Source organism: Oryzias latipes, chromosome 1, assembly GCF_002234675.1.
Source record: "Oryzias latipes chromosome 1, ASM223467v1".
In the NCBI taxonomy this organism is placed as follows: Eukaryota; Metazoa; Chordata; class Actinopteri; order Beloniformes; family Adrianichthyidae; genus Oryzias; species Oryzias latipes.
In genome coordinates, this window is record NC_019859.2 from 28,559,043 (window position 1) to 28,585,598 (window position 26,556).

General features: G+C 47.0%; 1 protein-coding gene across 2 annotated transcripts; it reads right to left on the reverse strand.

Moving 5' to 3' along the window:
* Positions 1-26,481, reverse strand: tsc2 (TSC complex subunit 2). 2 transcript variants are annotated; one of them, XM_023959589.1, is made up of 41 exons: positions 26,361-26,481; positions 24,349-24,492; positions 24,184-24,270; positions 24,000-24,110; positions 23,775-23,922; positions 23,326-23,443; positions 21,971-22,019; positions 21,349-21,474; positions 20,432-20,505; positions 20,222-20,348; positions 19,934-20,077; positions 19,722-19,859; positions 19,538-19,641; positions 19,350-19,431; positions 19,109-19,264; positions 18,911-19,030; positions 17,625-17,747; positions 17,438-17,544; positions 17,202-17,352; positions 16,647-16,769; positions 16,435-16,569; positions 15,974-16,163; positions 15,776-15,869; positions 15,606-15,708; positions 15,323-15,417; positions 10,817-10,951; positions 9,162-9,323; positions 8,906-9,061; positions 5,736-5,848; positions 5,366-5,605; positions 4,613-4,864; positions 3,061-3,200; positions 2,353-2,933; positions 2,137-2,215; positions 1,285-1,371; positions 1,033-1,219; positions 829-968; positions 679-757; positions 504-595; positions 329-427; positions 7-239 (listed from the first exon to the last, which is right to left on the reverse strand). In XM_023959589.1, exons 2-41 carry the CDS (start codon positions 24,481-24,483, stop codon positions 72-74), a joined length of 5,550 nt encoding a protein of 1,849 aa, XP_023815357.1. In that variant the 5' UTR covers positions 24,484-24,492; positions 26,361-26,481; the 3' UTR covers positions 7-71. The 2 variants fall into 2 exon arrangements, with proteins under 2 accessions (XP_023815363.1, XP_023815357.1); XM_023959595.1 differs by lacking the exons at positions 10,817-10,951; positions 26,361-26,481 and having other exon boundaries at positions 1-239; positions 24,349-24,483.
* Between the last annotated feature and the right edge of the window lie 75 nt (positions 26,482-26,556).

Sequence of the window (26,556 nt, forward strand, 5' to 3'; positions counted from 1 at the left end):
CAGGCCTTCATGTCAAACCACTTTATTACATACACAAAAGCACAACCGCACCCGCGGGTGCACGAGATGAATCAAACAAAATCGGTGAAGTCATCCACAGTGGACACCAGTCTTTTCCTTTGGCCGGATGCTTCCGGGTTGGGAGTGGGCGTGTTCTGCTGAAATGACTTGTTCTGCTGAGCGTGGCCTTGCGTAAGCGAGATTCCAGGAGTGGAACGAGACTGGATGTCCTCCTGAGCCTGGGGAGAGAGGGGAAGGCGACAAAGTGGATCAGCTTTAGGTCCAAAATCAGACAAAAGAGCCGGAAGACGATTGGGTTTGGTCTCACTCTGGTTCTGATCCTCTTTATATGCCGTAGCCTGGCCAGCCACTTGGAGGCATATGCGTCTGAAGGGTTGGCTCTGTACTGATGAACCAAGGACGCCATCTAGAAGAAGACGAGAACGTGACGCAGAGAGTGTGCGGATGACTGAGTGGCTGTGGGGAGGATGAGGAGGCCTTACATTTGCATGCAGCGCCATCTGCCTCACGAGGAGGGGAAGGTTGCGGTCGGAAACTATCTTTGCCACTGTTGTGTCAACCAAACCTTCCAGGTCTGCGGATCAAAAATGTGATGAACCAACAACAACAACAACAAAAAAGGTATACGCTGAAGGGGGGGGGGGGCAACCCACCCACCTTTGCGGCACTGCAAAGTGACCAGGTTACAATCGTAGTCCAGAGGTTTGATGATGACTTCCACAAAGTTAAACTGCCCCTAAACAACAGATCAGCCCGTTAGGCGAGCACGGCGTTCAGCTCAAACTCCAACACGCCCCTCCCACCTACCTTGATGGTTCCCAGCTTGTACTCCTCCCCAGAGTCGTTGTACACCACCATGACAAAGTCGTTGCCAATGTGGCGCTTCTTGTTGCAGCAGCCTCTGTCGCTCTCTCGGTTCGGCATCAGCGTGGCGATGTGGAAGATTGCTGCAGAGACCAGACGTCACACGCCGACGCAAACGCTTCCCACCAAATCCTGCACGCACCTTACCCTGCATAATGTCGTCATGCCAGCAGTACGTGAACTCCCCATCGTCTCCATACTGGTCCAGCCCCCCCAGGAAGATCTGGTCAGAGTCGCAGTCCTTCAGGTGGATTAACTTCCCGAGTCCGGTGAGGAAGGCGGCGTATCGGTTGGAGCCGTATTCATTTGACAGGATGGCAACTTCATTGTTGACCTGAGGAGGTGAAGCCCCCACTTAAGACTTAATCCAGTGGTTACCCCCAGTCCCAGCATGCTCACCTGACCAGCCCCAACAAACACCACTCCGATCTTGTGCGTGTCGTACGGAGGCATCTGGTCCAGAACCTTCACAGCGCGGTCGATGACCTACCAGACAGAACCTCTGAGGTTAAAATCATAAATGATTCCTGATGGGTGATGAGAATCCATTGAACATGTTCCTTCCTGTTTCTCAATGATCCACACTCATCTTTGTGAGGAGGATTCCTCTGCTTTGGCAACAAACTTCTACTCCATTCAGTTCATTTACAAGCCTGAGGTTTTCCCAAAGACGGTCACAAAAGGCTGACCACATCAGCCAGAGACTGACTGGAATCAACCAGTCCACATCAGTCCAGTACAGACCGTCTTCTGATTTAAGGCACGTGTACGGAGCAGCCGGTGAAGATCTGCACCAACTGATGCGTCCAGCTCAGAAGTTTCAGTTTGAAAAGCTACAACACAAACAGTTCCGCCTAGAAGGAGCAGCTCTGAAGCTTTTGGTACAGAAGCTTCACCATTAAAGCTTTAGCTTAGAAGCACCGCAGCTTTAGTACGGAAGCTTCAGCAGCCAATCAGCTCAGTGATTTGAAAAACCAGTTTAGGATGAAAATTCTTAAAACATTCTCAACAAGAAAACATGAAGCAGAGTTTTTATTTCACTTTAATCCTTTCAAAAATAAAATCAAGTTTGTTCTGAAACTTTGTGCTAAATGAACAAATTTCTTCCTGTCGTTTAGACGGTGCCTCAAGGCTGTTTTATGCTTTCTTGTTTTCTCTTTTAGCCTCAGCTGTTGCCCTTCTTGTACCTGGAAGCGGTGATGTTTTTCAGGCTTTACATTTGTTTGTGGGGGGAGGGGAGACAACACTCACCTGAGTTTTGGGTAGCAGCAGCGGCTTGTTGGCTTCATTCCCAAAGAAAGGCGAGTGATAGAGCTGCAGGAAGACAAAGCTGGAAACCACAAGAGACAAGCCCATGATGGTTATGGAACAGGAGGTAAAGTTCCCACACAGGTGTGAGAGCGCTGACCTTTAACCTAAAGGTTATTGGCAAATCATTTCAAATGACCCCCCCCCCCCACTGTATACCTGGGGCTCAGTCCAGAGGCTTTCTCGGTGGGGCTTGGGCCTGCTCGTCCATGGTAGGAGTCCCTTTCTGCCCTTCTGTCCCTCCGGGAGGGTGCTGACACAGAGATTGTGTGACCCCGAGGTCTGTAGCCCCCACCAGGAGAAATGGTCGCCGACTGCGCTGCAGGGAGAGGCAGCCTCAGGGCTGCACCCCCTCCTTGGGAGGATGGAGCTGAGCCTTCGCCTTTATGACTCGGTGCTGGGAGTCCATCAGTAGTGTCCCCCCCTGAACCGCCCTCTACGCCATCCTTCTCGGAGGGGGGCGGCAGTACCTGAGGTTTGGCGTCTGAGAACGCCGCTGCCTCAGACGCGTCTGACTCCAGCACCTTGCTGAAGGCCTCGGGTAACGTCTGCAGCTCCGGGGACGAACTGGACTTGTTGAGTCCAAAACCTTGGGACTGAGAATGGCTCTGAAACGGGAGCTCCACCCCCTGACTGCCCGGAGTGGAGGGTCCAAGGGGGGGCTGATCAATGGGAATGGCTCCTTCACTTACTTCCTCCAAGGTGGACTTTTCATCCTCCTGACTGGAGGTGGAGGACGACTGCAGGTTAGAGCACAACATCAGTCAGTCAGATGGGTTACATTTACCTGTTGCCCTGTGACTGATGGCAGAGTCCGACACCCACAGGTGGGCGGGAACTATCTTCATTACAGGTACAGGTACGTACTCTGCTGAGTCCCTCAGGAGGCGGAGTTCTGCTGAGCTTCTCCGCAGACATAAAGATGGCATCACAAGGCATCGCCTCAAACTCGCTTTCAGACCAGAAAGGCACGACGGCAACACCTGAGCTTTCCTCCACCACAGAATCTGCAGCACAACAGACGAGGAGGTGTCACACAAAACCTTGATATTTAGTGTTAGCTACACACACCTCGTTTCTATCTCATTTTATTTTTTTCTCATCAGCTCCTCCATGTGCACAGTCCAGACCCATCGGGGGGGTCGGGGGGGCTCATGCTACCCTTTCACCACACAGGAAAACTCAGATCATTTGGGAAAAGCGTCCATGTTCGAGTCTATAGATGGGTCGATCCATTTTGATGTTTCTCTCTAATCCTGATGGTCGGTGTGTGTCTGTCTGTGTGTACCTGTTTGTTTGTGTGTGTATATGTCTGTGTGTGTATGTCCGTGTATACCTGTTTGTTTGTGTGCCTGTCTGTGTGTATGTCTGTGTATACCTGTCTCTGCGTGTGTATGTCTGTGTGTACCTGTTTGTGTGTATCTCTGTGTGTGTATGTCTGTGTGTACCTTTTTGTGCTGTCTGTATATGTCTGTGTGTACCTGGGGGGTATTCCAGGAAGCATGTTTAAACTACCCTGACTTTAACCCTGAACTCTGGCTGAAATCCGCCTGAACTTGCTTACTCTGGGTATGTCGGTTCCAAAAGACCGGATATGAGTTGGCGTAATTACGCTCGACTTGGTAACCCTGGGTTATTGCACGTGCACAGCTGGTACATAAAGACATTCTCAATGGATCGCCGATTTCCGGAGTCGCTTGGTGAAAAAAAAGAGAGCGCCGTCCACACAGGCAAAGGGAATGGTATCCCACAATTCCTTGCGGTGCCGATCTAACAGCAGCACCAAATTCACACCTACTTAATTGAATTAATTTAAATGAACGTAAAAATAAATGTCTGATAAATGTCTGAAAACTACGTGTTATTTTTAAACTGACTTAACAAAATAAAAGATTTTTAATTATCCTAACTGAAGTAAATAATTAAGTTAGATCAAAGTAAATACTTTATCTTTCCAACATCCATATGTGGTCTTATCACCCTCTCATGGTGGAAAAAGTATTATCTGAGCTTCTTTCTAGCGCTTTGGGATTTTATCTAAAATGTAAAGCGCATTCTAAATAAAATTTATTATTATTATTATTATTATTATTCTTCATCCACTAAATCATCTTCAAATGGACACGCCATGCTGCTTCACCTCTCTGAAAACAAACTAACCTTCAACTAAACCTGCTCCAGACCAGGTTATGTTCAGAGCATGAGTTGCCATGGCAACTTGACATACCCTGAAACGTACCTCCATTTCTGGAACCAAAAGCTGAGGTTATCAACTTCCTTAGCCTCAAACTTACCGTGGGAGCTAGCATAACCTGCTTTCTGGAATACACCCCTGTAAGCATGTTTAAACTACGCTGACTTTGAACCTGAACTCCCCCCCAAATTACACCTACATGCATGTCTGCAGACTGAGACTCACCTGTGTTGGAACGCTGGATCAGGTGTGGCCTCCCTCCACTGCTGCTGTGGATCCCGTGAGACATGGGTTCAGAGATGGATGTGGGGGCGGGGGCAGCTGTGCTGGCGGGGGCGCTGGCGGTCTGAACAGGAGGCTCCTTCACCCCCTCCATGGCCATGAGGACACTGGACAGCTCTTGCAGCGGCATGTTGCTGACCTCCGAGGAGAAGGGGCTGGGGGGGTTCTCCAGACACATCAACCAACTGGTGTTTCCTGGAGAACAAAGAGAAGAATGTTTTTTAAATGTAACTTTGAACTTTACAATATAAGAGTTGGCGGGAAAGAACCTGGTATTTAAGCGCACCTCCGGTGGTCATTGGAGGTACTGCAACATTCCCTGCTGTCTGGTTTGTACTGAGGTGTGGAATGAACATTGTGGGATGGGGGTTGCGAATCAGAGGCTAACCTGCAGTTGATCTCTTTTTTGAAGATGTTCTGCATGTTTCCAGAATGTTTACTCGTTTGCAGCGCATTGAGCCCTCTCAGCCACCATACATTTCAGCAAAACTAATCTCAGCCGGTCATGTTTGATGTTTGACTTTAATATTTTTTCTCTTTGCTGTTACATCAAGTATAAATGAAAGTTTTTATAAACTCATATAAATAATAATGAAAGAAGAGGGGAAAAAAAACAGAAATTTGGTTGAAATGAAGATGAGAAACTCTGGGGGGGGGGGGGGGGGGGGGGGGGGGGGGTCAGACACGCTCCTATACCTGAAGGCCTCCGGATGAAGATCTCCGCCCATCCCTGAGTGAGCATAGGGACAAACTCTGCCAGGCTGGGGTTGTCTTTGAGAGGAGGGGGAGCAGACGAGATGCCAGAGGACGACGGTGGGCCCCCGCTCTCCAAAGCAGGACCATGGGAGGGAGACAGAGGCGTGGCCAGCTCCCCCTCCGATGGAGACACCAGAGGACTGAGACTCTGAGCGGGACCTGCGCGAAGAGCGTGACCTCCTGTAGGTGAGGAAGATATGGAGGAAATCAGCTGCAACCATGGAAGAGCATGGAAGCATGAAAAAGGTTAGGAGGCCCAGCAGGAGTGTGTCCGGCCAATGCTGGCGGGGTCTTCACGCCAGTGTCTTACCTGAGATGGAGCGCACACGGATGCGTGTGGATCTGCTCTGCTGCTGGCTGGACTGCGACTCCAGCTTGGCTGGAGCCTCTTTGGTCATTCGGGTGTGCAGAGACGGGTCAGACCTAAAAGACCAAGACACCAACAAAACATCAACTGAAGGCCAGCAAGGTGGTTTACCTACTAATTTCAGCTTCTTTTTTAGCGTATTAACACTAAACCTTTAGCCCAAAATTACTTCCAATTACAGTGTTCCCTTGTTTAAGCGCTGGACCGGCACATGGGAAATCAGATTTCAATTCCAGTATGGGTCCTTGTGCAAATCAGTGCTATTGCCCAAGTCTGGGTCTGCCTTGCATCAAATATGAGGTTGTGTCAGGAAGGGCATCTGCCGTAAAAATCTCTTCCAAACCACCTGTAAGAATCAGTGAGAGCTATATATATAGATCTTTTGGAGCTTGTCGTCTCAAAAGCAGCTCGTGTGGGCACCTGAGAAAAGTGTATAGTTAAGGGTTTTACAGCCTTAAAACATCTATAATCTTACTTTGCAGATTTCGTTGAAAGTCACAGCCCCCTCAACCCCTCTTATCCTGACAGACTGTCCCATCACCATAGTGGACTCTGTCCGTTTCCTTTGTATCACCATCACTGAGGACCTCAAGTGGGAGCCGTCCATCAGCTCCCTGCTCAAAAAGGCCAGCAGAGGATATACTTCCTGCGGCAATTGAAGAAAGCCAGGCTGCCAGCCCGGATGATGGTGCAGTTCTACACGGCCATCATAGAATCAATCATCACCGCCTTCATCACCGTGTGGTGCGCTGAAGCCACAACCAGGGACATAAACAGACTGCAGCCTATTGCGCGCTCAGCTGAGAAGGTGATTGGCTGCATCCTTCCATCTCTCCGGTACCTATACGTCTCCAGAAGCCGTATAGGTCGGATAGCAGCCGACCCTTCTCACACTGGACATGGATTACTTGAACCACTCCCTTTGGGCAGGAGGCTAAATTCCATCTGGACCAGAACCTCACGACATAAGAACAGTTTCTTTCCCGTTGCAGTCAGACTCATGAACACTTTTTAACTCCTCCCCCTCTTAAACTTTTCACTTATATGTACGGTTACCAGTCAAATACTTGCACCTTCTTCATCCTCCGTTTTTAACTGTTTGCACTATTGTACTTCTATTTCTTGTTCTGACCTTTGTGTTATTTATTTTTTTGCTTACTGTTGTTTATTTTTAATTTTTAACTGTTTTATGTGGCACATTAGCACCGCAGCAACTTCCTAGTCTGTGAAACTGCCCTGCTCACTGAAAATGGCAATAAAAACTCCTTGAATCCTTGAATAACAACTCAAAAATTACACAGCAAGAGTACACAAATCTTTGGGGGGAGATAGCTTCTTTGTGTGTATGAATGTCATTGTTGTAATAATACATAGAACTGATAAGGCATTTTATTATGAAAACAAAAAGCAGCAACAATTGTGTTTCGTGCTTTGGTGTAAACCATATAATGGAACTGGGGAGCATGACATTTCTAAAGCATGGCTGGCTAAATCACGACTAGGCAAACGGCGGCCAGTGGGCAGGGATCGAGAAGCACATGCTTCTGGACAACACTGCTGCCTAAGTGGGCTTGGATCCCTCTGTCGGGTCAGACTCTGTCTCGCTTCTAATCGAGGAGGCATGTGGGCCGGCCCAGGCCTCGAAAAGCCTTCCTGCGGGCCCGGGTGGTCCTACACTAGGGACCCGGGACCCAGTGGGGCTGGTAGCGGCTTTATGATGGTAGAAAGAATGCCCGTTCAGTGTAGTTAAACACATATGTGCAGAGGCGTATGTATCAGAGGATATTCGATTGGCCATTCTGCATGTCAATCAAATGTAAGGATTATTATTGGCTGAGGAATTAAAAAAAATATAATTTTTTTAATTATAATAATATAATATAATATAAAAAATTATTTTTAATTTATTTTTTAATTACCCTAGATCTACCCACATCTCTGTGGCAATCAACTGGTTGATCACGATGGACGTAATGAGCAGCCTTGGGTTAGACCTTCATAAAAAAAGACCAGTATTTAGACTAAAAACAAAGATCTGATCGCGATATAAGATTTATGTAAAATGAGGCAAACGGCACACATTCTGTACAAAAGACATGACAAGAAGGAAAAAGAAAATTGCACAAAAGATAAAGAGCAATTTATACGCAGGAACTTTGGCTCTGTATATAAAAATTTTTTTGTTTTTCTTTCCTTCAAAGGTGAAACTCAATTTCTGCAGTACTCTAGGCTTAAATGGTACGTCGCAAATGAGCAACATATAGCATGAAATGTTTTTTTAAAAACTAATTTCAAAGCATTTTATTGATGTTTTAATGTTATAAAATAAAATAAAAATGTTTTGGCTATATAGCATTTTACTAGAATTTTTTTTTAATTTTATGGCCTCTGTAAACATTTTTAATCATATTCAAAAAAATGCTAATGCAGAGCTGCCTGGCAGGAGGGCAAGAGGACGGCCAAAGAAGAGATTTATAGATGTCTTAACAGAGGACATGAAGTTGGCTAATGTTAGGGTAGAAGATGTTCGTGATAGAGTGAGGTGGAAAAGGATGATTCACTGTGGCGACCCCTCATGGGAAAAGCCAAAAGAGAAAGAAGAATGATATTCAAAAAAATAAAAAGAAGGTTGATAGATAATTCATGTCATTGTTGCTGATATAACCAAAATAAAGAAAAATGCAGTTTTTGTCAAGTTCAATGTTAGTTTAATACCACTGCAAAAATTAAATTCATCTGTAGAGATTGTCATTAAAATGTTTAAAAGGTATTAATGTCACTGATGACATCAATGCAGTTTTTATTTTAAGCCTAAAAATAGAGAATGTTTCATCTTATTTCTCTCCTGCTTTTGCTTTTGGTGCAGCAGTTGGTTGGGTGGAGTAAAGGAAGCAGCAGAAGCTGCATAAATGACTGACAGCAGTGACACGATGAAGACGAGCTGAGGTGAAGAAGAACGGCTGGTCCTTTCACTTCCTCTGAAGGTGACACTAAGGAGGATGTCAAAACTGATCTGTCAGAAGATCCATGAAATGAAACCCCATTGTTTCCTATCATAACTCAGAGAGGAGGGCCGTCCTGTTCTGTTGATGGTGTGTGAGGACGCTCCTCACCTGGTCATCTCTCCTCCTCCCAGGCGCTCAGACATGTCCAGACCCAGCAGTGCTTGGGTTCTGACTCCTCCACTGGTTGTGATGGTCACCAGCTTGTTGCCTACCAACCAGGTCATGCTGCGCCCCCCTGCCAGCAGGAACTCTGCAATGGGAGACCTGTGGAGACCATTGTGCATCAAAGTCAACACTTTGGTGGACTCCTTGAATCAAAGATGAATATTCTGCTTATAAGAACCATAAACCACAGCAGGCTCACCTCTTGGGCAGAGCAGAAAAGTTAGAGAAGACGTATCGAGCCATCATGTCCAAGCAGGTCTCTGTGAGCTCCAGGTGGACGGTCTTAAGTCCTTCATCTGCCTGAGTCACGGCATTTTCATCAGCAGAGCCCAGACTGCAGGTGGTGGTGGAGGTGTGCATCCTACAGCAAACAAACAGGAGACCGTTGATCCACAGCAGGAGCTGCAGAGGATCTGCGGGGTGGCAGGCTGCTAAACACCCAGAACACAGACATGCAGGAGCCGACACAAAGCTGAAGCGACCATCAGCAACCCTGCATGCATGCATGCATGCACCCGCGGCTCTGCTGACGTATGCTGCGGCGAAACCTCAGACACACTTCTCTCTGCTCACGCAAACATGTTTGTGAGGGCTGGGGGTGTGGCTTATATGGCATCTTCAGACGAAGGGAACCAACGGCAAGCTGAGACATGACTCAGCTCATAAACAGGTGAGGTGAAGCTGAGCTTGGTCTTCCTCATAACAGCTTCACTACAGCACAGCTGAGATGCTTTTGTTTTGTAGTTTTGAAGAAAACAAATGTTCATCACCAAAGGCTGCATGTTTCTAAGAACGACAGGAACAAGAAGTTCCACTTTAATGGAAAGTAGCGCAATGGCTGGGGGGGGGGGGGGGGGGTCTGATCAAATGTCAAAACACAGATTTCTAGATTCTTGGGGTTTTCTAGGTCAAGCAAAGAGAAATCTCTGAGGGCATCCTACAGCATGAGTCAGCGGTTCTCCAGGTTACACTTACCTTTGCTCTCGCCGACTCATGCTTGCATCGTCTGCTGAGAACACCCCCAAGAAAACATGACCATGAAGTTCTCATGATGGACAAAGCTTCATTTCCCAAGGAGATTCCAACCCCTCCCTCTAGAGCCGATGACTGTCTCCTTGTGAAGTTTGACACGGTCATGTTATCTTAGCAGGTCCTTCATTGCCAAACAAGGAAGCACAAATGATGGTCGCAGACAGGTGAAGCTGCAGACGCCTGCAGGTAGAGCGTCTGCTTTCACCTACTGAGCAACAGCGCCAACTGCAGACATTCAGCCAGACATACCAAGCATGCGCACACGAGCGTGGCCATGTGGATGGTGCAATTCTGCTGAGCAAACGGGTCCAACCTAACATCCCTCTAAGGGAGGTTGCCATGGTCAGAGCAGCACAGCCGTGGTAACCAAGGAGATGAGGAGCAAGCAAACCAAGCTGTAGTCCCGCCCCCAATCAATGTCACCAAGAAGTGGGGGGTTAAAGGTCTCAGGGAAACTAAGCAGTTAAACACACACAAATACACTCACACGCATAAACTCACCCATACAGACACACTGGCACAATAACACCCACAGACAGATACACACAGACAGATACACACACTCAGAGGCACAGACAGACACACACAATCAGACACACTCAGATGTTAGATGTCTGTGTGGATGTAGAGAAATAGATGTAAAACAACACAAGTGACCCAAACAAGGTGGATGAAAACTTTCCTCCAGCATGCACCACCCACACCAGGGGGCCCCCACAGCAGATCCACATGACAATGACCCGGCGTCCCGTCAACCAACCCATGGAGGAAGAGACAAGTGTTGAGGCAGTTACTGTCCGTTTGTGCCCCTGGAGGTCTAACCTGCGGACCGCGTGTTCGGAGACGCTGATGCTGCGGCAGCGGAACGCCTCCATGGCTGAGCGGTCCCGCAGCTCTTTTACCGGGGAGCCGCTGCTATTTCCCGCAGCTGCCTTTGCCACTTTGGGCGCCCGGTGGCTGGGAGATGTGAGCATCCATGGGGAGGGGAGAGGGTACCAGGCCAGGGTTGGCATCGGGGTGGGTCATCAAGGGGGGGGGATTAAAGTAAACCAATAAATTGTAGGTGTCATCGCCCCAACAAAGTGAGCGGGTGACCGGGCGTAAACAGCACACACGGGCGAGGGGAGGGGGGCACAGGGCGGGTTTCACATGAGGAAGCGGGGGAGAGGTTCCAGGAAGACACAACCCCCCAAAACCACAATCACAGTACGTAGCACCCAATCAGGCAGGAGACAGCGAGGGAGGGGGGGTTGAAGAAAAACAAAAGAAAGTAAAAATTAACAGCAGTGGACATCATGAATAAATTACAGGAGAGCTCTGACACAAAAGAGGATTAAAGAATGGGGGAGTCAACACCCACGACAGGCTGGAAGCAGGCGGCAAACAGGCCCCCGCTTTCCAAAAGAAAACCCAGGAAATATATTTAGGAAAGCCACAGCATTGTCATTGTCACAGGGGGGGTTCAGCACAGGCAGCACAGACTGAGGGATGGTCTGTGGGATTAATATGTCTGTGATAATCAGGCTGGGAAAAATGCGAGAACTGTGAAGTGATGGAACCACGGAACAGAAAATGAGAGATTGTGGTACGACCACTGACTGTATATGAGAACTGGACTGAGTAACAACCCCCCCCACACACACACACACACACACACATTTCAAATAGGAAGTAGCCAGGATTCCCATACGAAAACGTTTTTTAATCTCAATGAAAATATCCGGGTTAAATAAAGGTTAATAATAATACCTGCTGGCTCCAAGAAGCCAAAATCCCATAGACATCAATAGAGAAATAAACAGCTGCCACTCAGTCATTCTATTTGTCAGAATAATCATTCTTGTTCTGAAATCATAATTAACATCTTCTTGCTAATCCAAAATTTTTTAAGTAATTCAACTGACAACCTGGCCAATCAGTTGCAGCAATAAAAGAATGTGGTCCCCGCTGGCCCTCATGTTGAACCTCAGAAACACTCAATTGACAGATTCTCCTAAAACCGCTTTCAGTAGTAAAAGTTCACTCCTGATTGGCCAGAGTGGTGGCCACAGAAAGCAAAACTCAGACCAATCGCAATTTAGTGACGTTGTCTGGCGCCAACATGGCGACATCCAAATGGTAAAATAATTATGCTAAATTGATTTCATTGGTTGGAGCCGGACGTTGATCATTTTCTATGGATGATGTAACACTCACTGACTAGTTCTCATATACAGTCAACGGATACAACGGTTTACAGACTGACGGAGTGGTATGAGATAAAGAGGGGAAATGATCTGAAATAATCACGGAGGAATCATGGGATACAGATAGGAAAACTGCTGAATGAGAGTAGAATAATGTGGGATAAAAATGGATGAAGAAATTAGTAATGGAGGGTCAGCAGATAACAGCAGGATCTTTGTAGGAGCATTTAACAATGACTGTGGGACAGCCAAGATCACTGAGAAAGCTAAGGCTATTGTGGAATACATAGGTAAAAATTATGGGACGTTTCTGGGATAAATGTTTGACAACGATGCAAAACGTGAACATGTGGGTTAAATTTGGGATATTTCTGGGATATTTTAATTTCATTCCTTCTATCATATTTGCATCTCACCTTCATTTTTTCACCTTCATTATATTTTCATATCGTGGAGTTTTTAAGTCTCTTTTGACATATCCACATTCAAAGTAGCAAATACCACTTTGGAATTTAACTCCAAAGAGATCTCTCATTTTCTTTCTGATGCCTGTGACACGTGGGAAAAGCTCCTCCTGCTAGACCTGAATTCGGCTTTTGACACAATTTTAAACATCAGTCTTCCTCACAGCGCTCCTCTAAAATGTCATCTCGAGCACAGCCCTCATCTTTTCGTTTCCTTTTCATCTCATTGCAATCTTTTTTATTGTACTCATTCCATTCATCCCAATCAACTGCATGCTGTGTTCCACAGGGTTCAGTCATGGGCCCTCCCCTTTTTGATAATCATTTACTTCCACTTAGCAATATTCCTAAGAAACATTTTACTCCACATTTTCACCAATGATACCTGGCTCTACTACCTAGGGACTAATAACAATTCACAAACAAAATTTGGTTTTCTCACAGCTTTCTTTACCAAAACAGGATCTTTGCTTGTTGGTTCTATATCAACTATTTCCAAAATTGACATCTTTTCATTAACAATCGATTACTCCACTGTTGTCTCCTCCTCACAGGTTAAGAGTCTTAGTGCCGTTTTTAACTCAACACTCTATTTCTTCACACAATTATATTAGAACATCATTTTTCAACTTGACCAAAATTAACTGCTTCTGACCATTTTTTTCACTTTCCACCACCGCTGTTCTGCTCCATGAATTAGTCACATCCCACATTGACTAGTAACTGTAAAGGTGCCAACAAATCTAATTTGTTTTTATTAATAATAATATTTGATTTTTGCATAAGTGAGACAGCTGAAGGATCAGTTTGGCACAACGAAAAATAACAGATAATTGGACAAACTGGAATTTGTTGTTCAATAGCTTGATAACTGGAGTTAAATTGGGACAAATGTGGCATAACTAAGGTGCAAGTGTAATCACATGGAATAATATATGTCTGTTTCATATGTCCATATATGGTAATTTGATCGCTGTGACATGCTGACAGTCAATCCTGCGACCAACGAGCACCATCTGATACGAAGGACTGAAGGTGCGATCATACAGAGACGGGCGGGTTACAGAAAGATTTGATGAACAGAATGGCTGAATCCGAATTCTGCCCCTATGGCTTCTCCCTACCCCTACATTCAGCCCTCCAAACGGAGAGATACGGAAAACCTAAGGTGTCGCCCATTGTGAAACATGTAAAGAAATGCATTCTCCCTCCTTCACAAGTGTGATGTGGATCACCCTATTGGCAGACGGAGAACTAGCCGTTAGCTAGTCCCTACCACTCCTTCATTAAAAAAAAAGCCTTTCGGACACCACTACAGCATTACATGCCTCTTGGAGGGGGTAGGAGAAGCCAGAAGGGTAAGGGAAGATTTTGCATTCAGCCAATCTCAGACCAGGAAAACAAACATAAGGTCACATACATTTAGGAGAAAAACTAAAATAATCGGAATGACAGAAAGAAGTGATCAGAAACAACAGTTCACTGCTGATAGTTTAATACATGAAGTTAGCTTAAATCATGCATAAGTCCTGTTCCTTCTGCTGTCTGTCATTCTTTTGGAGACTTCTATAGATTTTAAGGAGCTCCCTGAACTCTTACATCTCAGAGGGAAAGGTGAGAGTGGACAGAGTCTCTGTTCTAACCCTGATACTTCACTATTCGGCGACCCTCAGTGCTCAGAAAGGCGCCTGATAAATATAATGTATTATTATTATTATTATAATATTCATCTCTACAGCGTCGTTCACGCGAGTCGTAGAGAGGAACAGGAGGGCTGCCGTTCACTGATTACGGTCCCACAGAAAACAGAAAAATAGAGAGTGCCACCCACAGTGGAACCAGCCGCAGTGGTGTGGTTCCACTGAGTCAGCACAGCATGACTAAAATGTGGAGAACACTCAAACTCCATGCAGAACAGCCCCCCTTACAGCTCCATAAGGAGGGGCTCTGCCTGTATCAACATCACTGAGTGTGACAACTACTTTAGTTTTTTATCCTGGAAGCCTGATCCGACATGTTTTGGCTCAGAGACTGCCTCTGGAGATGAAGCCAGAAGTTCTGGTGTTTCTCAATGGGTTTTTCGCGGAGAGTACAAAAAGAGGCAGAGCTAAGAATGAGGCTTCAGAAGCAGGTGAAACAAATCATTAAGAGTACAGAGGCGGATGTCAGCATTCCTAATTTTTTTGGCCTCCGTAATGGTTTCTTTCTCACAAACTGTGGGAGGAGCGACCCTCCTGACCCCTCCATGTTACTCCTGCTCTCAAGCTGTTTAACCGCCTTGCTGTTTTCTGTAAACTGAGGGCGAATGCCAGCACTGCATGTGAGCTTTAGGAGATTAAAAGTGAACTGACAGGATGTTACGACGTGGTGATGCGTTCATGGTCCGTTATGGACAGAACATTTATCCCATAAGATGCCTCAGGATCAGCTGATATTAAAGGGCATCTCTCATGTATTCATTTCATCAGCATGAGAAGTGAAACAAACAGATTGGAAAAAGCAAAAAACAGAACAAAACAATGAAAATGATGGAAACCATGGCAACCTGAAAGGAGTGGCTGCAACTAAAACATAGAAGTATTTATGGGATGTTACCTCAGGCAGCCCCAACTCCACAGGGCCACACAGGCAGCGAAAGGCAGAGTCTGTACAACACAGAAGAGCAGGTTTGGCTTTACCTTTTGGGCCTTTCGTTGAGGCTGGTGCTTCGTGCACGGAACGGGCTTTGCTCGTGACCGTCGTCGAACGGCAGCAGCGCGTTGGAGCGCAGACCCTGCAGAGACAGGAACACAGCTGTAGACCGAAGCAGCAGAACGCAGGACAACATCTGAACCTGTTGAACTGGGAACTCCAGGAAACGATTGACTGTGGACCAGTAGGGGGGGGGGGGTCCCTCAGCCCCCCCTGAACCTGATGAATTAATGAATGAACCTCCTTCTCCATGTGGATACATGCTCGCACCTTTGTGATGTACTGCACAAAGTCCTTGCGGAAAGGAAGCCGGCAGCGAATGAACCACATGGCGATCACATGGTGAGCCAAGGACACGATGTACTGGTTGAACCTGGGGAGGGACGAACAGGTCAGAGTCCCTGTGGGGTTAAACCAGAATCTTTTGTGGCAGCACTTACTTGGAGGGGTTGGTGTAGGGCAGAGAGATAGCAAACACGCTCACATACTGCTCAGCCACAAAGTTGGCATAAAGATGAGGCAGACGCACCAGAGCTGCAGAAGACAGCAGACGGCCTCAGAGCTGAAGGGCAGGGTTACTCACGCCCCCCTCCAGCACCGATTACATGAAAACACAGACAGGAAAAGGAAAAACTCACTGGAGAGAAACTCCAGCATTGGGGACGCCATGGCGACCGTGGCAGAGATGTGTGTGAGCTTGACGATGAGTGCAGGGAGGAGCTTAATCATGATGTCGGGCATTTCCACCGTGCACATGGTGAGGGCAACAACACACTGCTTGGCACAGCGGTAGATGAGGCCGGTCTCAAGGCACTGAACCAGTTCCCTCTGCAGGAGAAGGAAAACACCAGCTGACTGTGACTGCCACCCTAGCAGGACTTTGCTGCACCTGTTTGCCTTCATCAGGCGTCTCCCGCTCCAGGGTGGCGGGCTGCTGTCTCGCTTCTTTTCCCAACAGCCCGTCCTGCAGCTTCTCATTGCTGGAAAGCAGCAGGCAGACTGTGTTAACTGGAAAAAAAGAAAGAGCAGCAGTCCCCCAGGCCTGGAAGCGGACATCGCTGGTTTGGCCCAAACATCTTCCAGGCCATCAGACCAGCACCTGTCTGGACTGCTCCAGGTAGACGTGGTAAGAAGTCACAGCCGTCAGAACGGGAACCACTGCCAGCTGAACATCTGTGCGAGAAAACACCTCCGGGGTCTTTTTCAAACGCTCAGAGATGAGTCGATCCGTCACCTGCGAAGACGAGAGGACGGCGGCGGTTACGGGAGGCGGAGTTCCGGCACACAGGTGAGGGCATGAGGGGGCGGTACCATGCAGCAGAGGGTGGAGCACAGCTGGTCCAGACTGCAGGGAGACGTGAGCAGCAGCACTTTATACTGCAGCGTCCAGGGAAGCTTATCCAGAACCAGCTTCAGAACCTTCCAGTCGGACTCCTGTCAGATAAACAAAGAGCAGAACCGAAGCAAACACCTGTAAAAGTGTGTTAGCAGACACACAAACTAAAGCAGCACTTCCTATTAAAAACACTGAAAGCATAGTTATTGAATCTTATTGGTTTTAAGTTTATTTTTGCTGTTCTCCAACACTGAAATTTTTTCATGGCATTCTTAAGATCTCGTTGACTTGGGCCAAATAATTTGTCTTTGCTACGGCAGAGAACATGACACATACACATTTCTCTAATCAGATTTGATATCAGAGAGTGTTTCAAAGCCGTCAGTCTGGAGACAAAGCAGAGGTTTTAGTTCTTTCTTTCACTGAATCAGAAGCATCTTGGTGGAGAAACCTCCATTTGCAGACGGTTTGGCTCATCCATGTTTTTTGTGTTTTTCTGACGAACACGTGTGTGCTGTGCAGTGTAATACCATCTTGAGGCACTGCAGCAGGACACCAAAGGCGTGTGAATACGGGAGGTAAGCGGAGCGCATGGAGGCCGTAGAGGCTGCTGCTGGTGCTGGGCTGCCAGCAGGGGGCGACGTAGAGCCTGTGGGCTTTTTCTCCCGCTTTTCAGGTTCACTACAGCAACAGATGACAGACAAATCAGAGTAGGCACAGTTGTGCCATTAGGCTGGCTCAGGTCTCCACGTGGACGAGCGCTCACCTGGCGTCGCAGTGGCAATAAGGGCTGAACCGAATGGCTCCGTCTTTGTTGGGAACCCCAATGCGGTGAAGGGAGTCTGCGCGCATCATCAGGAAGAAGTCAAAGACCTGCAGAAGAGAGTACATGGCATGGGCAGCCTAAGAATTACTGAATAAGAACAGAGAGGAGCTCGCAGACCGGGACCAACCTTAAGTCTGATGGCAGCGGAGACAGCAGAACAGTACTTGTTCTTGTAGTGGAGCTGCAGGTGGCTGACGAGCATCTCGTACACGCGGGAGGCGTGGCTGGCTGGGAGGCTGTAGAGTTTGCTCTGCGACAGCAGAAAACAAAAAACACACCAGGATGAAATCTTCACTCCAACAAAAACAAAAACTCTGGGTGTTTTTAAGTCCCGACGAGCACTCAAACCCGGATTGTCCAGAAATCCGAACCTTTCCACGACTTGTTGGCGCTATAGTGAGATCCTTTAGGGTCAGGGCATGAGAGACTTTGTCTTTGTTCCTGTGATGTGATTCCAAACTTTTCTCCAATAAATTCAGCTCAGACTCCACTGAGTTAGGTAGAGCCAGGAATTTGGACGAATTGCCTCGACACAATTGAGTGTCAGAAGAATAATTCCACCTCAATTCCACATTTTAAAGGAAATGATTTTGTCAAAGTCATAAGGAATGGTGTTGAATGTCTGCTGTTTTTGGTGAAAGCGTAGCTGCATCAGAACCATCTGCTTCTGTGTGCACAGAAATTGAGCCCAGCAGCCTAATGGCAGACCGCTGAGCGTGTGAACAGTAAATTCCAGCGTCAAATGCGGCTCGCAAAAGCGTAATCGCACTCTAATGAGAACCAAGTCAAAAGGTTCACAGCAGTGAGACCAGGACGTCTTCAGTAAATCCCACCATGAACCAAATCTATCTTTTGCTAGAGGTCATTCTATTCTGTATTCTGTAATTCAGTTGTTTGCCAGTCAACAGCTGTCTGTCTTTTTGTGTTTCTGACAGACAAATCCTGGAAAGCGTTTTTTTTAAGACTTTTTCAGTTACATCAGGTTCACACTTCTCCTTTTTTCAGGGTACAAGGTGATATGTGGTGCCACTTGTAAAGCTGCAGATATAAATATTAACAGCAATATTTTGGGCTATTTAGCCTGTTTTAGAAGAAAAGAAAACATAATTCATTTTTCAATGAATTTTTCACCCAAAAATGCTCTCAAAAATGTGCGTAAATACACATGGACATGAAAGTTTTGAGTGTGGAAGCCTAATGAGCACATTTACACAAGTTTACACAAAGACTTCTCACTGGAAGTTGTCGCTTTAACGTGCATTACCAAGATGTGAACGTAGCTCCAGGGGGAATTTCTACAAGGATACTTCAGTCATGTAAAGGTTTCTTTACAACACAGACATACCTGACCTAAAAAGGCTGTAGGAGCTCGTGCTGATAACTTGTAAAAACAAACAAACGGCACGAGCGTACCTGCAGGATTTCCATCAGACCCAGTATGGCCGTTCTGACGTCTTCCATCGGGGACTCTGCTGTAGGATCTCTGTCAGAAATGTCCAACGGTCCTGAACACACCAGAGAACGGCTGGCCACCTGGGATGAGCAGAGACCCTGAGGTGAGGCAGTGTTGGCTGTGTCGGTGGCGGTAAGTTTCAGTGTGCTGGTGAGTACCCGCTCGATGACGTCCAGCAGGCTGGTGAAATGGTGGGTGTTGCAGCCCTCGGCGAGGTCCACCAGCAGCTGAGTGGCCTGCTTCCTGACAGCCAGGTCCTTGTCTTCAGCAATACCACTGAGCTGAGGGATCACCACCATTTCAATCAACTCATCCTACAAATGAACAGAAAAATAAGAAACAAACAGTTGTAGTTCCGACACCTCCGAACACCTGCAGCTGATGTTTGGGGGCACAGACCTCATAAAGCTGCCGGTTGGTGCTGAGAACGAAGGACAGGATATGAAGCACTTTGATCCTGATCACAGTCCGGTTTTCGTTCCTTTTAAAAGACAAAAAACAAAAAAAAATCAATGAGATGCGGCTTGAACTTTGAAGACAGTGTCTGAATCTCTCACGCATGAAAATATAAGCGTGTTTGAAACAACCTGAAGAAGTTCTCCATCAGGCGGTGAAGACTCTGGATCCAGCCGTCCCTTGCAGGCTGGATGGACTGTGCCCTGTATGAAATGAGGGTCAGCACAGAGGCATCCTGCAACACAGAAGGTTGGGATGAGGAAAGGCGCCCTGCCAAAACCAGGCTGCATTCAGGAAGAACATTAAAACACTAACAGGCCTCTTATCTGCACACTTTTCCACCAGGCTGAAGAACTTCTCAGCGGAGCCGTGGTAGCTGTTCTGCTCGTACAGCTCCTCCACGGTGGTTAGCAGCTCGTAGACGATGGCTTTCAGCTCTGCACTGCCTATGGTCTGACATCACACCGAAAATGCTCAAACCCCCCCTAACCTCTAGCCTCAGTGTGCCGCCGTGTGTTCAGTCAGACCTGGATCTGCTGCAGCAGCCGCTCAATGATGCTCAGGAGGATGTCCCACGTGACCACCTGCAACTCTTTACCATACTTCTTGATCAGCCTGGTTATGGACAGGACAATTTCATACGAAACCACCTCGTTGGCAGAAGACATGGCCTGAGGGACGGGAGTCAGACATCAGTCACAGCTGGAGGTTTTCACTTGGCAAACACGACAGAAGGATGTTCTCTCATTCCTTAGACACTGTAATTAAATGAGATGCTGGAATGACACAAACATGACTTCTCTCGTGTGCATTACCTTGTAGAAGGATGGCAGCACAAGTGTGGGGGTGTTTTTCAGAGCTGGGAGTCTGTGTGCCCCCCACAGCGCCATGCCGACGAAGAACACGGCTCCTCTCAGCAGCGGAGCATCTTCCATGTACATCCTGGATGGAAAAAGCACACCTGGACTCAACACTCGCTCCCCATCGACCCGAAATGCTGCACACTTTGTGGTGGGGAGGCAAACCTCTCCTCCATGATGCGACACATGGTGTAGATGGCACTGTGGCCCAGGTGAGTTCCCAGGACTTTCCTCATCAGCTGCAGAAACAAACACAAGAACTCACTGGGACAGGTCAAGGCACGGGGGTCAAGCATTTGTGTGTGTGTGCACGTCCATGTCTGTTTGTGTGTGTGTATATGTGAGTACATTTGTGTGTTTTGTATCAATGTGTCTTGGCGTGTGTGTTTCTGTGTGATTTGTGAGTGTGTGTGTTTTGTGTGAGTAATTTGTGTGTGTTTTGTATCTATGTGTGTTTGTGTGTGTTTCTGTGTGATTTGCGAGTGTTTTTTTTTATCAGTTTGTGTGCAAGTATCTCTGTGTGTGTTTTTGTTTGCGTGCGTGTCTGTGTGTGGTTTTTTTTGCGTGTGTTTCTGTGTGTGTTTTGCTTGCGTGTGTTTCTGTGTGTGTTTTTGCTTGCGTGTGTGTGTGTGTGCGTTTCTGTGTGTGTTTTGCTTGCGTGTGTTTCTGTGTGGGTTTTTGCTTGCGTGTGTGTTTCTGTGTGTGTTTTTGCTTGCGTGTGTGTTTCTGTGTGAGTTTTTGCTTGCATGTGTGTTTCTGTGTGTGTTTTTGCTTGCGTGTGTGTATGTGTGTGTTTTGCTTGCGTGTGTATGTGTGTGTTTCTGTGTGTGTTTTTGCTTGCGTGTGTATGTGTGTGTTTCTGTGTGTGTTTTTGTATGTGTGTGTTTCTGTTATGTTTTTGTATGTGTGTGTTTTTGTATGTGTGTGTTTCTGTGTGTGTTTTTGCTTGCGTGTGTATGTGTGTGTTTCTGTGTGTGTTTTTGCTTGCGTGTGTGTTTCTGTGTGTGTTTTTGCTTGCGTGTGTGTGTTTCTGTGTGTTTTTGCTTGCAATGTCGTGTATGTGTGTGTTTATGTGTGTGTACCTTCCAACAGGACTCACAGAACTCCTTCACATTGACGGTCCGGCAGAGCGTTATGATGAAGATGGTGAGAGAGTCTGAAGGTAGGCAGTTGTAACACACAACAGCATCCAGCACCTGCAGCGCCACCTGCAGGCAGAGAGGCATGCAGACGTCTTCACAGCTGAGGTTCGTCTTCCACGTTCTAAATGATCATTTCCGTTCAACGTGCCTCCACCACCCAGTTCTAGATTTCTAGTTTCTCAAGAGGACAAACACTTTTACCCCAAAGGGGCAGAAGAACGGTCCTTCAGTGAAAGGTCAGTGTGAAGAAGTGCAGTCACTTTTTGGAAGTTGGAAGCTTGGGATGACAGCATGAAGGAACAAGTGCAACAAGAACAAAGACGTTCCGTTGTGTTCAGCATCAGCAGGAAGGAACATTTAATGCTGACTCAAAGACGGTTGAAGCGACTGTTTATATCTGTCCCCATAAAAACACTGCCAACATTGTGAAAACCATTTCTATCCCAGGCTTGAACAGCCCCCTCCAGCTTAGGTGTGCACGTGTGCACAGAGACACACATCCACACGTGAATGCACAGGTACACACACAAAGCCCCGTTAATAAACACGCCAAAAAACTCACCTCAATGTCTGTAGAAGATGTGGTTCTGTTGCAGAGCAGACAGATTTTCCTGCAATTAGAAAGAAAGTGCGAGGAATTATTTGGCATCCCCTGAAAGCCTCAGCATCGCCTGGATCCTGAGAACAGACTGTTGAGACGATACATCTTCAACACCAGAACAAAAGCCGGAGAGTGAAGTTTGAACAGACATATTCTAGACCATCAGTCAGTACAGAAATCACTGACGGGTAAGCAGCTCCTTCTAATCCATTGGAGACAACCCAAATTACATTTAGAGGAAGTTGAATGATGTGTGAAGAACGGTGTGAAACCGGTTCAGTCATGTGTCATATGGACGGGGAGATTCTACTCCAGAATGACCTGCTTAAGTGTGCACAGCATCTAACAAATGGAAAACAGGAGGATCAGTTCCATACAAAAGAAGATCCGACTGAGCAGATAGAAACTCTGCAGATGATTAAAGTCTAAAATACTGTCCTAATCAAGAGGTCCTCAGTATTCAAAGCTGGGTGGTTTGACCCAGATGCCTGATCAGGGTTGGAGAAACTTGGAAGGATTTGAATCCCAGCAGAAACCTGCAGCACTTCCTACGTTCATGCAGATCTGCAGGGAATATTTGATCAAAGAGGTCAAATCATCAGCTGGTTTAAACACCTGTTAATAGCTGAAGACAAGTACAGTTATTCAACTGTTAATGCTTTAACACTTGAATAACTCAGTCAGCATCATTTTCAGCAATGAATATGAGTTACATAGTCCAATTAAATAGATTTTGTTGAAAACTGCACTTAAGCCCTCAAAGGTTTGAGACATTAATGACGGTTTGATGCAGTGGGAGTTTTCTCTCCAACATAAAAAGTTCCACGATTAGACTCCGCCTCTGTAGGAGGGATTTGACGCCTTAGATTTAGTGCAGCCTGTTAGTGTCTTTGGTTTTCTGTCGTTGCTTTGGTGACGCTGTCAGACAAAGACCCAAGCAGCTGTGTCCCACCAGTCGCCTTTGATCAGTAGATGAATGAATACTGGAGTGCACAAAAGCAGTCAGGCCACTGAACTCTGCATGTTTTCTTCTCAACAAGCAGTGAATGCTACAGTTGGTCAGTTGGCCCCTCCCATGTCCTATTACTGCCAACCCCAACGAATGTGTCTGCCTCATGAGGGTTTCTGCACAGTCATGCTACCAGCTCCTCTGTTTAACTGGTTTCAGCTTCCTAAAAACACACAGTACTGCCGTTTGGTTCTGAAACATTTAGCATCAGCAAACTCAGCCTGTCTGATGACAGGTGTCAGCCTACGCCGCATGAGCATTCGTCTTACCATACCTATGAAACACGGTGTGTGCATCTTCTACTTACTGGACCATGATGGAGACGTTCTGGTCCAGATAGCAGCTGTTGAACTTCACCAGGTTTACAAGAACGTGAAGAAAATCAGAGGTGAGACCGATGTCCATCCACAGGAGAACGAAGCGGGCTGACGGCGCAGAGGACATGAGAAAGAACAGCTGCAGTTTAATGTTGAAGTCTACTGGACGAGCACATCCACCAGCAGAGTCAGAACTTTAGGCATCTTCAACGTTGGACTATGTGACTTCAACATAACAGCTAAGAATGTGGATGGAAATGAGAAGCTTATCAGTGAAATCGGGGGGGTTGTGTGATGGTGTTCATCATGGAAGGGGCTGTGCAATCAGCTGAGGTGAGATAAAGCTGAGTCAGAGGTCCAACAGTGTCCACTAGAGCTCACGACTTCTACTGAAGCTCCTGTTTCCTGAGACTGTGCAAGCATGGTTAGCAGGTTTTACCGATATCCTCCTCCAGGTACGTTATGTCCTTCCCGTTCTCGGTTAAGGCTTTGAACACCTCCAGTCTGTCAGACAGATCCTCATTGCTCGGCTGGTAATCTCGGATCACCTTGAAGAAGTATGCCCTCAGAGGCCCGAGGCGTTCCCCCTGCACATGAAGGCAGTGACAAACTTTAAGAGGGTTGAGACAGAGTGTTTGCTGCTGTGGGGTGGGGGGGTCTGCACCTGTCCCTGTATGATGGCCCTCAGAAGCTGCAGGACGGCGTGTCTGGCCTCTGGGGGCTGCTCTGGAGCAAGCATGTCCTCCACGGCCTTCCACACGGCCTCCACCGCGTTCTGACAGAAGAGTTGGGGAATTTTAGAGGAATGTGGTTTTCAGAAGATCCTGAGTAAAGAAAACTCCACTCACCTCCTCAAACTTCTTGCTTTTAGCCAGGTCACAGATGTGGTTCATCGTGCGGACGCGGTTGCTCAGGCCACAGTCTGGATGGAGTTCCTGCAGGGATGGAGGACAGTCATGATCAGAAATGAACTCATGGGGCGGGGTCTATAGCCTTCAGAGCGGTCTGCACACCCTGATGATGTCAGTGGTGATGATGAACTCTGAGGGTTTGAAGTCACTCTGCTTGCTCGGCGGACGTGGACCTCCAAGCCCCAAGATCCCCTTCACCTTGTCCTTTAGACTCTCCTTGCTCTGTTGTTTATTCATGGCCCCGACCTGGAAGGGAGGGGGGGGGGGGTTGAGGGTGGAGAGTCAGGGCGTCCTGCAGGGACATTTTCATTATCTTCTATGCTGGAAAAAATATAAATGCTGACTCTTTACTGAAGTTTTCCAACCTTAGTTATCCTTTATAAAAAAAATGGAACAACAAAAATATTTTAGACTTAGAAATGAATGGAAGGAACCAAAGATCAAGAGGAAGAGGCGAAAAAGAGATCATGGAGACTGAAAAGAAGGAACTTTGTGTTTCATCTGGAAAGACGAAAGCAGATCAGGAGACTTGGTGGTGAGAAGAAGACGTTCAGGAGTGTGTTAGGAGGAAAAGGTTGGCTAAGAAAAAGTGAGATATTGAGAGGACAGAAAACAACAGAGATGCAGAACAAGGTGAAAATGGAGGCGGTCAAAGGTCAAAGAAGGGGTGCTGAGTACTGGTATGACATGTTAGATACACAGGAAGGAAGAGGTGGATGTGTACAAGTGGGGAAGAGAAACAGAGACGGGACGATGTTCAACAGTGATCGAAATGTTGTGACCGCTTCCACGAGTGTGATGGAAAGATGGAAGGAGAACTATGAAGATCTGATAAATGAGGAAAAAGTGAGAGAACACAGAGGAGAAGAGGTGGATGTTGTGAGGCGTGGGCAGCAGGTAAGAACAGGTGGAGGAAGGTTTCAGGTGTGATGTGTGACAAAAGAGTCAATAAAATGAAAGGCAAGGTGTAGAACAATGGTGAGAGAAGCCGTGTTGTTGGTTCAGAGACTGAGGAAGCAGAGCTGGGGGTAGCAGAAATGAAGGTGTTGAGGTTCTCATTGGGAGTCACCAGGATGGATGAGGAATGAATCCATCAGAGAAACACATCATGGTCGATGTGTTGGAGATAAATGCAGGGGAGCAGATTGAGATGGTTTGTTTGATTATTGTGTGACAGCTGGAAGACTGATCTGCCTTCTTCACTTTTATTCTTGTTTTGAAGAAAAAATATGACTCTATTCTCTGAATTTTAATTTTGATTTATTACCGAGTTATTTTTTTTATTACCATGTTCTGTTTTTTTCTGAAAATATTTCCGGTAAAAATGGTTTTAGGTGTTCTTAACATGTTCTTTTGGCATTTTTCGGATGATGGATGACACATATAAAGAAAATTAACTGCTTTTCTGAGTTTGTCTTTATTCAAATCGTTGTGAATCAGGAGTAGACCCAAAATAATTGTGTTGGAAAGAGATCACACTTATTACGTAGAAAATAGGCTATAGGCAGGATCTAGACTAGATCCGTGTATGACTTCGTTTTCCAAACTGACAACTGGCTCAAAAACATCTGGCTGGACAGCTCCAATCCCGCTCACCGGCGTTTGTTCCAGCATAAGGTTGAGGGGCTGAATGCTAGATAAAGAGTGTAAACAAGAGAGCTCTCAGAGGGAAAGTGGGTCAGGGGTGGCTGCGCTCAACAGTCCCGCCCACAACTCAAGAGCTGAATTTCTAATCAACTACTGGCGCTCTGCAGAAACTATGTCCTAGTCAACGACCCGGGTTTAAGGAATTGCATAATCATAATGAAAAGATTACATTTTCGGAATGGGGGGGGGGGGGGGGGGGGGGTCGGAGAGCAGCCCTGAGAGCGATGGGGGTGGGGGGTGTCACTGTCATGCGGACCTGGAGGAGCCGGGGGCAGTCAGAAAACAACCCCCGCGCGGTATGCAGCACAGCCCACTGCGGACAGCGAGCTCTTTGAGTCCGCCTGACAGGTGACGCCCGTTGCTCGCAGGCCGGAGTCTCTCTCTCCGGTGCTCAGGGTCCGGTCGCACGAAACAACAAACACCACGGCACGCGCCTCTCTCTGCGCACGCGCGGCCTATCTGCTCACCTTACAGGAGTTAATAGTCGGCTTCTGTCACTCCATCGTCCCGTGCAGCCGGCGGGGCTGTTGGTGTCTTACCCCGGAGGGTCCGAATGTTTGACTCCAAAGCTTCTACTGCACTCCCAACCGGAAATCACACGGATGCTGGCGGGACTACTTCCGGAGGAGTCATGGGGTCATGGGAAATTGGGTTTTGTTTCGA

Excerpts from the sequence above, each read along its gene's own strand:
- tsc2 (XM_023959589.1), bottom strand. The coding sequence starts at position 24,483 with ATGAATAAACAACAGAGCAAGGAGAGTCTAAAGGACAAGGTGAAGGGG. Across the intron at positions 9,324-10,816 it reads TCCGAACACGCGGTCCGCAG|GATGCACACCTCCACCACCA; the intron begins GTTAGACCTCCA and ends TGTTTGCTGTAG. Across the intron at positions 596-678 it reads CACTTTGCAGTGCCGCAAAG|ACCTGGAAGGTTTGGTTGAC; the intron begins GTGGGTGGGTTG and ends TTTGATCCGCAG.